The sequence below is a fragment of the Cetorhinus maximus genome, chromosome 2, assembly GCF_964194155.1.
Source record: "Cetorhinus maximus chromosome 2, sCetMax3.hap1.1, whole genome shotgun sequence".
In the NCBI taxonomy this organism is placed as follows: domain Eukaryota; kingdom Metazoa; phylum Chordata; class Chondrichthyes; order Lamniformes; family Cetorhinidae; genus Cetorhinus; species Cetorhinus maximus.
In genome coordinates, this window is record NC_135880.1 from 40,096,643 (window position 1) to 40,114,202 (window position 17,560).

The 17,560-nt window shown below is 43.3% G+C and overlaps 1 protein-coding gene across 4 annotated transcripts in view; it reads right to left on the bottom strand.

The window, feature by feature from the left end:
* The window catches only part of sv2ca (synaptic vesicle glycoprotein 2Ca), a 181,340-nt gene that overhangs the window by 35,217 nt on the left and 128,563 nt on the right, over positions 1-17,560 (bottom strand). For 2 of the 4 annotated variants that reach the window (XM_078563549.1, XM_078563530.1), the window contains 2 exons: positions 12,460-12,570; positions 3,416-3,504 (listed from right to left, as the gene is read on the bottom strand). In XM_078563549.1, coding sequence (XP_078419675.1) covers positions 3,416-3,504; positions 12,460-12,570 — 200 coding nt within the window. Of the gene's footprint in view, positions 1-3,415; positions 3,518-12,459; positions 12,571-17,560 lie in introns of all 4 variants that reach the window. The other 2 variants (XM_078563556.1, XM_078563540.1) reach the window with 2 other exon arrangements.

Consider the following 17,560-nt stretch of genomic DNA (forward strand, 5'->3'; position numbering starts at 1 on the left):
AACAACTGTTGGAAATTTAAAGAACAATGCAAATAGTTTTTTGTATGAAAAATATATCCTAAATCCTCTCCCCAATTTGCCGCAATGTGGCTAAACAGTTGTTGACAGATTTTTTTTCATTCACGGGATGTGGGCTTCGCTGGCCAGGCCAGCATTTATTGCCCATCCTTAGTTACCCTGGAGAAGGTGGTGGTGAGCTGCCTTCTTGAACCGCTGCAGTCCATGAGGTGTAGGTACATCCACAGTGCTGTTAGGAAGGGAGTTCCAGGATTTTGACCCAGCGACAGTGAAGGAACGGCGATATATTTCCAAGTCAGGATGGTGAGTGACTTGGAGGGGAACTTCCAGGTGGTGGTGTTCCCATCTATCTACTGCCTTTATCCTTCTAGGTGGTGGTGGTCTTGGGTTTGGAAGGTGTTGTCTAAGGAGCTTTGGTGAATTCCTGCAGTGCATCTTGTAGATGGTACACACTGCTGCTACCGTGCGTCGGTGGTGGAGGGAGTGAATGTTTGTGGATGTGGTGCCAATCAAGCGGACTGCTTTGTCCTGGATGGTGTCCAGCTTCTTCAGTGCTATAGGAGCTGCACTCATCCAGGCAAGTGGGGAGTATTCCATCACATTCCTGACTTGTGCCTTGTAGATGGTGGACAGGCTTTGGGGAGTCAGGAGGTGAGTTACTCGTCGCACGATTCCTAGCCTCTGAACTGCTCTTGTAGCCACAGTATTTATTGGCTAGTCCAGCCCAATTTCTGGTCAGTGGTAACCCCCAGGATGTTGATAGTTGGGGATTCAGTGATGGGAATGCCATTGAACATCAAGGGGCATTGGTTGGATTCTCTCTTGTTGGAGATGGTCATTGCCTGACACTTGTGTGGTGCAAATGTTACTTGCCACTTGTCAGGCTGAGCCTGGATATTGTCCAGGTCTTACTGCATTTAGACATGGAGTGGTTCATTATCTGAGGAGTTGCGAATAGTGCTGAACATTGTGCAATCATCAGCAAACATCCCCACTTCTGACCTTATGATGGAAGGTAGGTCATTGATGAAGCAGCTGAAGATGGTTGGGCCTAGGACACTACCCTGAGGAACTCCTGCAGTGATGTTCTGGAGCTGAGATGACTGACCTCCAACAACCACAACCATCTTCCATTGTGCTAGGTATGACTCCAACCAGCGGAGAGTTTTCCCCTGATTCCCATTGATTCCAGTTTTGCTAGGGCTCCTTGATGCCACACTCGGTCAAATGCTGCCTCGATGTCAAGGACAGTCACTCTCACCTCACCTCGGGAGTTCAGTTCTTTTGTCCATGTTTGAACCAAGGCTGTAACGAGGTCAGGAGCTGAGTGACCCTGGTGGAACCCAAACTGGGCATCAGTGAGCAGGTTATTGCTAAGCAAGTGCCGCTTGGTAACAACTGTTGATGACCCCTTCCATTATTTTACTGATGATGGAGAGTTGACTGATAGGGCAGTAATTGGCTGGGTTGGATTTGTCCTGCTTTTTGTCTACAGGACATGCCTGGGCAATTTTCCACATAGCCGGCTAGATGCCAGTGTTGTAGCTGTACTGGAACAGCTTGGCTAGGGGTGCGGCAAGTTCTGGAGCACAAGTCTTCAGTACTATTGCTGGAATATTGTCAGGGCCCATAGCCTTTGCAGTATCCAGTGCCTTCAACCATTTCTTGATATCATGTGGAGTGAATCGAATTGGCTGAAGACTGGCATCTGTGATGCTGGGGACCTCCAGAGGAGGCCGAGATGGATCTTCCACTCTGCACTTCCGGCTGAAGATTGTTGCGAATGCTTCAGCCTTATCTTTTGCACTGCTGTGCTGGGCTCCTCCATCATTGAGGATGGGGATATTTGTGGAGCCACCTCCTCCAGTGAGTTGTTTAATTGTTCACCACCATTCACGACTGGATGTGGCAGGACTGCAGAGTTTAGATCTGATCTGTTGGTTCTGAGATCGCTTAGCTCTGTCTATCACTTGCTGCTTATGCTGTTTAGCATGTAAGTAGTTCTGTTTTATAGCTTCATCAGGTTGACACCTCATTTTTAGGTATGCCTGGTGCTGCTCCTGCACTCTTCATTGAACCAGGGTTGATCCCCTTGGCTTGATGGTAATGGTAGAGTGGGGGATATGCCGGGCCATGAGGTTGCAGATTGTGTTCGAGTACAATTCTGCTGCTGCTGTTGGCCCACAGCACCTCATGGTTTCCCAGTCTCGAGTTGCTGGATCTGTTTGAAATCTATCCCATTTAGCATGGTGGTAGTGCCACACAACACAATGGAGCGTATCTTCAATGTGAAAGCGGGACTTCGTCTCCACAATGACTGTACAGTGGTCACTCCTACCGATTCTGTCATGGACAGATGCATCTGCAGCAGGCAGGTTGGTGAAGATGAGGTCAAGTATGTTTTTCCCTCTTGTTGGTTCCCTCACCACCTGCAGCAGACCCAGTCTAGCAGCTATGTCATTTAGGACACAGCCAGCTCGGCTAGTATTGGTGCCACCAAGCCACCCTTGGCGATGGACACTGAAGTCCGCCACCCAGAGTACATTCTGCGCCCTTGCCACCCTCAGTGCTTCCTCCAAGTGATGTTCAACATTGAAGTCCTCTCCCAATTTGCTTAAAAAGGTAATGTGGGCCTATATTAGAGAGTGAGTGATAAAGACTTTCCAACTGTGGGACACCAGATCACCTCTCCTCACATGGGATCCACACGCTGGCACGCTGAAGTCACAAGACAGTGCTCACTTGCAGGAGCCCTGATGAATTTTCCCCACCCTAGATCAGGAAGACTTGTCAATTGGAGTTAATGTTCCCTCTAATTTTGCTTTGCTGTACGCTGTATAATTACATAGATATTGCTGTTTGTTACACTGCTTGGTCCTTTTAAGATTGTTGTGTGGCGGCGTGCATCTCAAAGGGAACGTCGGTGTCTGTTTGATACACTGCATGGTATTTCCTGACAGCTGCACAGCCACACATCTCCAGGAGGGAACACTGATTGTCAGTCACCACAGACTGGCGAGTGAACCTGAAATATTCCTGGTCAGCATGGATCAGCAGTACACAAGGTACCCACACAGCTAACTGGGAAGGTACAAAAATAAATGATTGTGTGACAGTTATAGGTTTTACTTCAGTTTCCTAAGCTAGAAAAATACTCTGAAGTTCTTGCTTTGCCCACTTCAACAAGCTTCCTGAGACCCACGCGAAAAAAGACCTATTTTGAAATGCTGCTATTGAGCTATCCATTCTGCTTCACCTGTGTGGGTATCCATAGTAATCACACTTTTGATCAGGACACATTTATTATTTGATACATGCAATTGAAAACCACACAACGATAAGAATGTTTGTCACAGTTAAGTTGTGTTTAATGGTTTTCAACTATAGGAAGCCTTACCCAAAGGACAAGGTTACCCAAACTGTAATCAACATAATGGTGTTTTTCTTGACAGGATAATCAAAGCATCGCATGAATGTCATCCAAATCTGAGAAAATAGACAATGCATATCATAAGACACAAAATCTATGTAAGTATACTCTCAGTTTCTAACATAAGGGGTGTAACATGCAAAAGGAACTGCTTGAAAGGGGCATAAGTTCACCAGTGCCGGGTTTCAAGTGTCAAGCCAACATGGAATTAAGTCATAAGTATATAGGGTTGAGTCACAGATCAGCAATGATTGCATTGATCGGCAGAACAAGCTCAAAGGTTAAATGGTTAAATCTAAATTTTAAAGGTTAAATCTTCCTACGTTCTGATAATGTGGCCACAACGTTTGTCTGAACTGGGAGGTCCAAGGCCAAATTGGAATTGGGCCTTGGGGCTCATTGATATTAACTGAGTGAGCCACCATTATCTGTCGTGCCTCTACAGGCATCTCACCCCTTTGGACGAATATGAATATCAGGCTGCTTGATTTTCTGGAAGGCCCGAAGGCAAGTCCCCCAGAGTGAGAACTCGGCTGTGGGGTGACAGGGTATTGTGGAGTCAGGTGAACATTTCTGGTCCTCCGCCTGGCTAACGGTAACTCCTTCAATTTCTTTTAAATCTGGCTGTTAGTGGGAGTTGCCAGAATCCTTAGCAGAGCAGTGCCAGCTCCTACTCCTCTCTGCGATGTCAAATTTAGCAGAGGGAGCCTAAAACAGGCGTGACACATAGTTACGTGTGTAAGAGGTCAAATGCCTCTTTTAGGCAACCACCAGTAATGCCTGAAAAATCACATGACGTCTTTCAGGCACCTGTTGGACGTGGGACGGTTTACAACCAGGCGAAATTAGGTTCAGTGTCCAATCTTGTGTTTTTAACCAGTTACAGCAAAACTTGCAGAACAAAAATATTGAATAGTGGTGGATTAAAGTCTCTGACTAAAACCCAAATTTCCACAATTTTAAAAGTACTTGTGATAAGGACACCATATACGTAGACCAGAAAATGGCATAATTAAATATATATTAATAGTTGTTTGGTAGTACAGAACTTGAGTATTGTTGAAAAAAAAGACATATCAAAGCTTTTCGTCTTGCACTCATCAGGACACTTGCAAGAATATCTATATAAGGGGAAAACAACAATTTATGCCTGTGTGAAGAGAGGGCTGATTGGTTTGCAGGAGGTGTTCCCATGGAGAATGCATCAGTGATGGTGACTGACAGTTAACTGCCAAACATTGTTTGAAATTTAAACCTCGCAGCTTGACCCTGATTGGTCAAGGCATTGCCCTGAGGAATGAGTCAGCGAGTGGCTGTCACTTATTTTGTTTAACTGAAACAGGCACAATACATGTTGTTTCCATCTGCAAAGAACAGGGCCCTGTGTATTATCATATGCAGCTTCCAGTACACACAAATTCACCACACTGCGAGCCCGACTGACAATCTTAAATTGGTTGTCAGAGTAAATCTTAACATATTGAGGATTATTTAGCAAATGTTGTCCAATCATGGAATCACATCCAATGTTGAACACTGTGTTTGATCTTTGCAAGCATGGGCTGGTTGGGTATACCCTGCCTGTTGTGAACAACAGCTGGGACATGCTGTTTGATACGATCCATCAATCTTTGGGGTGTACGCCCTACATACCTAGCATCACACTGGCACTGAAATGCATATACCACATTACTCATTTGGTTGATAGGCAGAACCTCTCACTGGCTTGATGGCAGCATCCTGTTATTGGCGAATATCACTCCTGTTGCTACTGCATAGTAGCAGCGTGACACAGCTGGCTTCACTTGTTGCTCAAATTTTTGAGATACCTTGCCTTTTCAGGATAATCTGAGGTAGATTCAGCACTTTTCAGGGCCAAAAGTGATGGCCTTATGCCCGTTCATGAGTTTGTGCGATATACAGCATGACATGGTCTGATCAGGGTAGACATTATCCTGCAGGATGCCTTTGATGTTTCCTATTTCAGCATCAAGCTTGCATGGAGGGCAACTGGCTTGGGCCTTATTTACAAGGTTGCTGATAAGACCAATCTTATGGCGTGTGGAACTGTAAGAATCCCAACACTGTAAAGAGAATGTAATTTTTTCCAATATACTGTGGGATAGTGTGAAGCAGATTTTGTGGGGGCTGTGTGTGGGTTGTTTCTGTGTGTGTGTGCATGTGTGTGGTTTAAATCATCAAAGGGATTAGGTCTAAAAGCAGGTATTTTGAAGTGGAGATGGACAAGCTAAGATCCCAGTGGCTACAGCATGAATAGGAATTTACATTAGGAGATAGACAAGGAATTGAAATTTTAGCTGTTGAATTTCAAAGAGACATAACAGGAAGTTTTATAACTGGCAAAGATCATAAATAAATAAAGCAAAGTTATTAAGCTTATTTTCCCCAAAGGTAGTGGCCATAAAGACAACATGAAAGGTTTTAGATTCTGGGAAAGGTAACTTTCAAAAGACAGTTAAGAGCAATGGGTAAAGATGAAAGGGAACAAATGCATTTAATAAAAGATTGACATCTATTTGGGGGTGGCCATGTGAGATCTTGAACAGTGTACCATGAAATATTCTGGCCACCCCACAGAAATGTCTGTTGGCTCCAGAAAGCAAGGTTTTGTTACAAGCCTTGGATTTCCATTGTCAAGAAAGAGGGAGAGAGAAGTTTGTGACATACCACCCCTATTGCAACTGTGGGTGGCTTGCAGTAATATTACTGGAGCTTTTATAGCTTGAGAATCTATAGGGATGGTTGCCTATAAAAGGATGCCTATATGCAACTCTAGCTAAGTGGAAATCCTTTGGGAAATGTTGTAAGACTAAAGTTAGTTGTGTAACTGTAATCTTGGGTTTATGTTTTCTTTTCTTTTGATAATAAATGTTTCAATTTAATATTTAAAATCTCAAAAAGTGGTAGTGGAACCTTTACTTCTGACTTCAGTACACATACCTATTCATAATAAATACAAATTGCAAAGCTGTTGTGTTAGGCTGACCGAGCTTCCCTTTGGGATTTGGTCAGTCCAGCAAATACCACCTGCCATATCATAACAACACATATATTGACCAGTGAAGGTAGGCTTGTGGTAGACTGTGGTAGAGAAACCCCAGCAGATCTCTCAACTAGTTTTGTGAGAAACGTCTCTTCGATGGAATTACACCTAATCTCCCACCTTCACATATTTCTGATATGTGAATGATACATTTGCTATATTTAAATCCACAACTGCATGTAACAATTTCCTTACATGTCTTAATGGGCTCCATCCTGCCCTCAAATTCACCAATGAAATGGAGCAGTCAAATGAACTCCCCTTCCTTGACGTACTAGTTGAGAAATCTGCCAGGGCATTCTCTACCATGGTCTACCGCAAGCCTGACTTCACTGGTCAATATACACATTAGGATTCTTACAGTTCCGTACGCTATAAGATTGGTCTTACTGGCAACCTTGTAAATAGGGCCCAAGCCATTTGCTCACCATACAAGCTTGACACAGAAATGGGGCACATCAAAAGCATGCTGCAGGATAATGGCTACCCTGATCAGATCATTTCATGCTGTATATCACACAAACTTGTGAACAGCCTAAGGCCATCACTTTTGGCCCTGAAAAGTGCTGAAGCTACCTCAGATTACCCTGGAAGGGCAAGGTATGTCAAAAATTTGAGCAACAGGTGAAGCTACCTGTTTCACGCTGCTACTATGCAATAGTATTCAACAAATGGTATTCGCCACTTACAGGATGCTGCCATCAAGCCAAAAAGACATTCTGCCTATCACACAAACAAGTAATGTGGTTTATGAATTTCAGTGCCAGTGTGGCACTAGGTATGTCGACCACACATCCCAAAGACTGGTGGATCGTATCAAACAGCATGTCCCAGCCCCTGTTCACAATGGACAAGGTACAGACCATACCCAACCATCCCATGCTTGCAAAACTCAAAACACAGTATTCAACATTAGATGTGATTCCGCAGTTGAACAATATTTTCTACATAATTCTCAATGTGCTACGGATTACGCTGACAACCAATTTAAGATTGTCAGTTGGGGTCTCAGTGTGGTGCATTTGTGTGTACTGGAAGCTACATATATTAATACACCAGGCCCTGTTCTTTACAGACAGATAGAATATGTACATACATTGTGCCTGTTTCAGCTAAACAAAATATGTGACAGCCATTTGCTGACTCATCCTTCAGGGCAATGCCTTGACCAATCAAGGTCAAGCTGCAAGGTTTAAATTTCAAACAATACTTGGCAGTTAACTGTCAGTCACGATCACTAGTGCATTCTCCACGGCAACACCACTGGTCAACCAATCAGCACTCTCTTCACATACAGTATAAATTGTTGTTTTCCCCTTACATTGGCATTCTTGCAAATGTCCTGATGAGTGCAAGATGAAAAGCTTAGGCATGTCTCTTTTTTCAGCAGTATTTAAATATATATTTTTTAAAATGCTGTTTCCTCTCCAAATCAGCTGATATTCTGCCCAGATTCTGACAAGAATCCCAGCATATGTTTTTTAGCATGGCCTATGCGGAGTGGGGGTAGGGCTAAACTACATTCCATTTTTCAGCTGGGCCGATTTTTCCCTGGCCCTGATATTCTTCCCTATGCTGGTGACATTCTTTATTAAAGTAGTTCAAAATGCCAAAACATAACAAGTTAGTAGCTTTTAAAACTGGACCTCAGTTTACCAGCGGAGACTTCAACGGTACCTGTGCTGGAAAATATTATTGTTTGCTCCTCCCACCTCAAGCCCACTTCACCAATGATAAACACAGGTCATTATTACCATCGGGAGATTTCACTGTGGTGAAACCCATTAAATTAAGCCACAATTGGCCGCACAATTGTAAAGGAAAAATACAAGGACATTGTTGTGTCTAAGATAATAAGCCCCATCGCCAAACCTACAATTATAATAAGAAATTAAATATTTTACATAAGATAAATAAATGAAACATTACCAGTAGATTTTCTGTTAATGACAAGTGAGAGGAGTGTCTGACAATGAAACGTTGAATATATGATTAAAGTTCATCCCCTGTGGCATGCTCAAATTAGAGACAAATGTCTCCCTCTCTTTGTAATTGCCTGTCTCTGCTTGTCTCTCATTTTAATTCTTTTGGCTTCCGTCTGTATTAGTTTGATTTATTTGGTCCCTTTTTCTGGTCTTAACTCTACAACCCACCAGTCTCTTCAAACCTCTTTTTGGCTCCAATAAACCAATTAAATGTCCTATGTGAAAGGGGAACTGTTAATCCACTATAACGAAAACAAAAACTTTAAAGGAAACTTAAAATGTAATTCCCGCTGTTGATGCGCTCCAGCCCTCTTGGTGTCCACCAACCGCGGAAAACCTGAAGCATACCAGCAAATACTGTGTGCATCCTCTCCAGGGACACTCAGGCATGTATGTAGCCACAGAAGAAAGGCAGGCAGTCATGTCGAATGACTCTCACCGACTGCCTTTGCCTGGACCTGTTAATGGCCACCATGTCCAGGCCGAGGATTAGCCAAAGAAGTACTTTGATCTTCCTGCGCCCCCTCTGCATCGAGTGGCCAAAGTTCAGGAACTTGGGGCTGAAGTGCAACCAAAAATTGAGGAGCAGCCCCTTCAGGTAATGGAAGAGGGGCTGCAACCTCACATAGTCTATATAAAAATGAAACATAGACTCCTCCAGGTCACGGAAACCACAAGCTGCCCAGGAGTCCATAAATCGGTTTATCTATCGCACAAGTGTCTTTATATCTGCACAAGTAATCGTCTGACTGCCCCCCACCTGTGTACACTTAACTTTAATTCTTACTGTTAACAGGTTCCTTTTGTTCTTTTTAAAATAAAATGTAACAAATAATATTGACAAACAATATTGCAAAAGATATCTAAGAAACACAAGATTTTCCATGTTCTCTATATAGCATTACATTATAAGACGTCCCTCTTCTAGGACCCCAAATAATCTTCTGGTACAAGCACTCCTTTTTGTGAAACAGTCAGATAATTGATGACTTCCATCAACCCATTTGATCTTGGCGATTTATTTTTTTTTCTAACACTTGCTTCATGCTAGCAAGGTCAATCCTGAATCTTTTTTCACTTACATTTTTTGTCGAGTATACATTATCCCACAAGGAACAATTATCTATGAAACATTCAATGGGCAAACTGTTTTCAGTATACCCCGTGTATACAATTTTCCTTAAAATATTTTACAAATAGAATCCCATTTCCTTGGCTCTACAAGAGCCAGTGTTTCTGCAGCTAAAGTATTTTTAACAAGCCTTTTTACTTTCTTAGCTCACCGGGCTAAAGGGCAACATTTCCCATTTCCACCCACCAAAAATATTATGGAACCAGCTGCACTCAACTGCCCATCAGGAAGATTGGCATGAGAAGCATTACCAAAAGTGACTAATTTCATGTTGCTGAAAAAAGAGAAAAAATCAAAGCTTTTTGTCTTGTACTCATCAGGACAGAATCACAAGAAACCAAATCTCAAAGGGAACATCAATTTATACTGGGCTGCATTTCCTGCAAACGCCATGCATGTGCAGTTATACATGTGGTTGCCATCTTTATAGGGAGCAATGTGCAGCAGGGCACATGTGAGGCCACCATCTTTATAGGGGACAATGTGTGACATGAACCCAGCTTACTTACTTTCAAAATTACGTATCATGCATCAAAATAATGTGGCTGTCAGTACTTTGCAAAATCATATTTAGTTCCGCATATATTATGCAGCATATGTTCACAGTACTTATAAATTTTGAGACAACAGAAATCATTAAAGTGAGTTGATGCATCAGCATTCGGCAATGGTTCTGGATTGTCCCTGTCACTCCTCAAAATACTGTAACACTTTCTCCAAGTGTCAATAAAATGCTTGTAAGCTAGGTATTCCAAGCAACCTGCTAACTAAGTGATGTGCGGGATCCATGGAATCCACAAACTAAGAGCATATTGCAATAACCGAGTTAGAAAGCAAAATGAGTTGGCGGTGTGCTGGGTAAACTGATGTGTGCATGTCATTGGATTTCTGTGCATGTGCAGACAAGGGCGCGCGTGCAGATAGGTATCAGCAGCTATCTTGCATGGCCATATTGTATTTTGTTTTATTTGTTCATGGGATGTGGGCAACACTGGCTAGGCCAGCATTTATTGCCCATCCCTAATTGCCCTTGTTCAGAGGGCATTTAAGAGTCAACCACATTGCTGTGGATCTGGAGTCACATGTAGGCCAGACCAGGTAAGCACTGTAGACTCCCTTCCCTGAAGGACATTAATGAACCAGATGGGTTTTTAACGACAATCAGCAATGGTCTTGTGGTCATCATCAGGCTTTTAATTCCAGATTTTTATTGGATTCAAATTTCAGCATCTGCCATGGTGGGATTTGAACCCAGGTCCCCAGAGCATTCCTCTGGGTGACTGCAATACTAGTCCAGTGACAATATTACTATGCCACCCCCTCCCCAGGCAACAAGTGTTTTTACTGCATAAGAAGCGGATACTGATTGGTTGGCAAGTGGACTCTGATTGGTAGGATGTTGACTTGAAGAATGCACCAGGAAATGGTTAACTGCCAAGCTTTTGTTTCAATTCAAACCAGGCAAGTCGAATCTGATTGGTCAAGGCATTGCCATGGGGAATGAACCAGGGAATGGATGTCCCCTAAGCTTTTATTTAGTTGAAAAAGGCACAATGCATGGACATATTCTTTCTGTTTGCAAAGAACTGAGCCCCATGTGTCAATATATGTAGCTTCTAGCACACGTAAGTGAGCTACACTGGGCATTTTTCAGGTCTGAAAGTGGCAGCCTAAAACCTATTCGTCAGTATGCATGATATACAACAAACAATTATCTGCTGGAGGTAGCCATTATCCCACAGGTTAGCTTTCATGCACCCTATTTCAGTTTGCATGATGAGCAGTTGGCTCGGGCCCTACTTACGAGATTGCTGATGAGACCAATCTTGTAGCACATGGAGTTGTAGGAATCCCACCAGGTATATTGACCAGTGAAGGTAGACTTGCATTAGACATCAGTAAACAACTCATCAGAGGATTTCTCAATGAACACATCGAGGAAAGAGAGCTTGTTAGACTGCTCCATTTCAAAGGTGAAATTGAGCATGGGATGGAGCACATTAAGGTGTGTAAGGAAATTCTTACATGCAGCTGCAGACTCAAGTATAACAAATATGTCATCTACATATCAGAAACATGCAAGGGGTAAAAGGTTAGGGTTCACTCCATTGAAAATGCATTTCTCATGGAAATCAATGAAAATGTTGGTGAGAGCTGGCCCTAGAGGGAAACCCATGGTAAGACCATCTATTTGGGCATACATAGTGTCATTAATGCTGCATGAGTTGCTAAGTCCATAAGTTCAGTGAATACAGATTCAGAACATGCCAGTGCATCTAGATTGCCATTATATAGTGACACAGTGCAAATGTCTATGGCTTCCTTGAGTGAAAAGGCTTGCAATGTCGAACAAGCACATAGATACAGCATTGTTATTGATATGCAGGTCACAAACATTGCACCTCTTTTGAATAAACAAACACACGGGCCAGGATATTTCATTTGCCCATGGGAGACAATAGCCCTCTGGTGTATTTGCCATGCCAATGTCTTGATCAATCAGAGCTGACTTGCCAATCAATCAGCAATCCTTTTCTGATGCAGTATAAATTGTTGTTGCCTTTGAAATTTGGTATTCTTGCATCTGTCCTGATGAGTGCAAGATGAAAAGTTTCTACAGCATATCTCTTTTTTCAGTAATAGCTCAGGTATTCATCATTTAAGTTTACTATGTGCAAAACTGCTGGCTTTGATATTTCATTGTGAGATTCGTCTACATTTGACATGAATTTCACAAATCAGTGGTGAAATGTTCTTTTCTGGTATATTGTATCACGTATCATTGAGGAGAAAGATATTTTTCCAAATTAAATAGAGTTGCTTTACTTACACCGCGCAGTTCAGTCTTGATTCGAACAAGCCATCTCATATACCAAGTGCCTGTGTCTGTCTGTATCTCTATCAATTCATCGATCAGTTTTGGAGTCTTGATTCTATTGACCTGTGAAGATAAGAGTTGGTAAATAAAACACGATTCACTAGTGGTTTCTGATGTAAGTGCATTTTCAAATTTTCTTTTCCTGTTTATCAGACAGTAAATGTGTTGCTGATAATCAGACTTACTTTGAGTAGTTCCATTCTGATCAGTAGGAACTTCAGCTCATTTGCCTTAATCTGTATGCTGAATTTTGCACCCACCCAACTTGTTCCACCAACAATCCCTACTTATTTACTGGGGGTTGTTTCGTTATAATGGCCCAGAATTTGCTGGAATGGGGCATCTCACATCATGCCCCTTGCGTTAGATATTTTCTCTTACTTTTCAGCTGAAAATTATTGGGCTGGACTTTTGCCCCAGACTCCCAACCCTGACGCCAAGACGAATTCCGGGTTGAGAACCAGTGATGCTGGTTCCGGGAATCAGAGAGTGATTTTCGAGGAGGCAGCTAGGCAGGTGGCAACCCCCAGGAGCCCCATGCAACTAAGAATGGAGGGCGGTCTCCCAGTTGGAGGCCCTCCAGCATTGAAAGATCGGCAGAGGTGGGAGGAAGCAAGGGTGCCTCAAGAGGGAAAAGGAACCCCTTCTCAGGACTTCCTGTAGCCACATCTGTATCCCTCTGGCAGTCGCAGCTGGGGGAGAGGTTAAGTCAAATGAGGCATATATGGTCACCAATCCCCACACCCTCCCAGTCTGGTGCCAGGAGGCCACTTCAATCCATCAGTGGGGCTTCGGCCTCAGCGGGAGAGCCACCTCCCAACTGGAAAATGCCAGATGGCTTCTTACAGTTGCCCTCAATGTACAATTTTTTTGGACTAATTGGCTACCCACCCCCTCACCACTCCCCCTGATCTAGCCTCAATGAAAATTGCCCGGGGTGGGAACCCAGTGGCAGACCAGCACATTGGCTAGTAGCAAGAGATTGTGGGCAACTCTCCTCTGGCCCTGTCTCCTCATTCCATCAAAAATTCAACCCATCTTGTGCCACATAAAGATGTCAAACAAGGCATCTTGGACCATGGTGAATAATGGAACTAACAATTTTATCTCCTTAACCAATGTAGCTTAAGGATGGAGAAAGAAACAGAAAGAGTGAACAGAATCAGGTAATATCAGGTACAGAAGAGAAATAAAGAAAGGGAAAGAAAGGTTTGATTAAGCAAGGAAAAGAGAGAATGGAAAGGTAAGAAAACAATTTAATTAAAAATCTGAGTAGTATGGCAGGAACCTAATTAAAAGACCCCTTACATTGTTAAGTATTGGCCTTCATTCTGTGGAGCTTAATTTGTTTTAACAGCACAAATACAGCATTTCTTGAAACTCAGGGAAAATGATGGTGACCTCCTGCTTTCCTCAGGCCAACAATGTGGTATTTTATGGTTCCTCACTGCAAATTGCCGGTCTATTTACACACCAAACATTGTACACATTAAAAATGTCATTATTTTGCCAGCAAAATCTAGCTCATTTTTGATAGGCTCTCACTTTGAGGCACCTACACCAGGGAACCAGCCTCAGGGGTGTGGAATAGGAATCCTTCAGGCCTTAGGTATATGTTCTTCGTGGGACATATCCAGAAGGAATTATCATATGACCACCTGCTTCCAAATATCCCACCCCACACTCCTTCCATTGGCCACTTGACATGCACATGTGCATGGTGCCTTGCCTTTCCACACCAACTGGAAAGTAAAAAGACCTTTTATTAGCCGATTGTTTGACTGACTGTCAAGAATCATCCAATCAATGTTCAATTATATTTTTAATGCTGCAATGGCTTGATGGATTAGACAGGTTTCAACAAGAAGCAGATGAACTTTATTACAGAAAGCTTTTCAGATGCTGCATGCTCGATCAGGACTGTCATCAGGAAGCCCCACCTCCCGGATTGCCCGCGCTTAGGGGTCATTGGTTGGCGCCTCCAAGAACATCACATGACCTTTGACAGACAGCAGGAGAGGCTGCGCCTTTGTAGCAACATTTCCACCCCCTTTAATTTTTTACAGTTTCTATTAACAGAGACAATTGAATACCCAACAACATATACATACATACAACTCAGGTGATTAAAATTAAGGGCAGGATTTTGCCCTTGGCAGGGGTGCTCGATGGGGGCGGGCGGGGACAGTCAGGAAGCTGGCCGCCATCCGCGATCAGCTCCACATTGCGATTTCACGCTGGTGGGCCAATTAAGGCCCGCCCAGCGTGGAACACGAGTGGTAGCACTCAGCACTGCCTGTGCGGGCGGGCGGCAGGAGGTCGAGCGGGCCTAGCGCAATCTTCGTGCATGCACGCGAAAGAGCGCTTCAATCTCCCTGAGGCACCAAAAATGAAATTTTTATTTGATGTTTATTTGCTTTAGGAAGCCTCATCCTGCCCGTGGATGAGGTTTCCTAAAAAATGTAAAAGCCGCTTGGCCTTTTAGCCTGCCCGCCAACCGATAGGTTGGACGGGCACTGTAAATTTGAATTTAATTAGCTTCTTAATGGCCTTAATAGGTCTTTTAATTGTTAGCGGGCGCGCAGCCGACTCCAGCGCGTGCCCGCCGAGCGAAATATCGTGAGACTGCGCACTCGCCCGATGAAATCGCACGTCATTTTACGCTCGGGCATGTCAGGCGCGCACCCACACACTGAGCGTAATATTCTGCCCTACGTCTCTGAGGCACTCTCCTTATTCGGCTACGGCAGCGCAGTTCTACAATTTGACATTTCCCCCACGGGGTCGGCATGATCAGGAACTGCAGCATGAGATACATCATTAGAAAGTGGCAGTTCTGGGTTAGGCAATCTACAGAGACATCGGGAAAGACTATTCTAGGTCGATTTGCCGCCTCATGGATTGATGGTTCAACGTTAATTACTGGTGGAATAGCCAGTTGTTAGAATGTTTTTCTAACACGAATATGGTCCATGTGTTTTCACTATTCTGTCTTCCGCTTCCACCTGGAAGGATAAGGGAACGCTTTCTGAGACAATGGTTCCAGGAACCCAAACAGGTCCACTTTCGAAATTCCGCACAAACACTGTGTCTCCTACAGTGAATCTTCGAGCTTTGCCATGAATATTGTGATTCAATTTTTGTTTACTCTGATTCCTCTCTACCTTCCCCTCTAAGATTGGAAACACCAGACTTAACCTTGTATGTAGACGGCATTTCATCAATAATTCACTTGGTGTTGAACCCATAGTCGAATGAGGTGTCGTACGGTAACTGAGAACAAGGCAGGAAAGTCGAATTTCTAGAGTATCTTCTGATAACCTCTTCATTCCAGGTTTGAAAGTTTGCACAGATGTCTCAGCTAAACCATTTGATGAGGGATGGTGTGGGGCTGTTTTAATATGTCTGATTCCTTTTAAATTCATGAAGCTCTGAAACCCTGTACTGGTAAACACTGTACTGTTATCTGAATCGATTTAGGCCATGTTTACTAAAACATTGACGCAGCTTTTCGATAGTTGTGCTTGATGTTGGTGATCTGACTTCGTATACATCCATCCATTTAGAATGTGTATTTATGATCAACAAAAGCATGGTCCCTAAGAATGGACTTACATAATCAATACGTAGTCTAACCCAGGGTTGACCAGGCCTCACCCATGGATGCGGTGGAGCTGAAACAGGCAACTTCTGTTGTTGCTGACGTTAGAGACAGTGCTTGACCATACTTTCAACATCATTGTCAATGCCTGGCCACCAGACATAGCTTCGTGCAAGCATTTTCAACTTTGATATGCCTGGATGCGCACTGTGAAGCTCTGTCAAGAGTGATTCTCTTCCTTGCGAAGGGACAACAACTCTTGATCCCCACAACAAAATTCCAGCTTGACAACTTAACTTTGGTTTTCGGGCATGGAATGGTCTCATCTCTTTGGATACAGATGAATTTAACCACCCTTACAATACAAGGTCTTTGACTTTCGACAAAATTGGATCTCTATTAAATTTCTAATTTGCTTCACACACACAGGCAAAGAATCCAAGAAATTCAGTGCAAGCGCAACTTCTTTTGGCACTACAGCATGTATGATGCTATCTGGTATCGGGAGACCACTGAGTGCTTCCACATTTGCAATATGTAAGCCAGGATGGTACATAAAGGTTCACTCATAGACAGGTAATATCAAAGCCCAACACTGTATTCTCGCTTATACTATTGGTGGATTGGCCTTATCCTCACTGAATAAACCCATAAATGGTTTATGTCCAACACAATGATGAAATGTCATCCATGCAGGTACTGGTGGAATTTCTTCACTCCGAATACCACCGATAAACCTTCCTTTTCTAGCTGGGAATAACCCTTCTTGGCTGTGGAGAGGGTTCTCGAGCTGTAGCCAATGGGCCTTTCTGATCCATTTTCCATTCTATGTGACTACACTGCTCTTACACCATAAGGAGGCATCACATGTTAATACCAATTCTTTCGACGGGTCGTAGTGTACCAATAAACACGATGAATGCAACAGTTTCCTTACAGTCACAAAGGCTTCTTCCTGTTGTGAATTCATCGACCAATGGTGATTCTTTTTTAACAACAAGTGCAATGGTGCTAAAACGATTGATACGTTTGGTAAGCGGCTATAGTAGCTGATCATACCCAGGGAAGACTTGAGTTCGGTTACACTGGAGGGTGAGGGCGCATTTTTTATTACCCAAACTTTCTCTTCTACTGGATACAAACCCATGGTGTCCACCCTGTGAACCAGCTAAGTAATTTCTGGCGCTTGAAATGTACATTTTTCCTTCTTTAATTGCACACCGGCTTTCATGAATCTTCTTAGCACCTCCTCCAGGTTGGCCAAGTGTCAGACTTGGTTGACCCTGTGATCAGAATATCATCTAGGTATACCACCACTTGGGGAAGTCCTTGCAAAAGACTCTCCATTGCACATGCAGACGATGCTCCAAAGGGTAGGCAAGTATACTGATAAAGACCCTTGTGTGTGTTGATAGTCACGTATCTGCTAGACATGCTATCCAGCTCTAATTC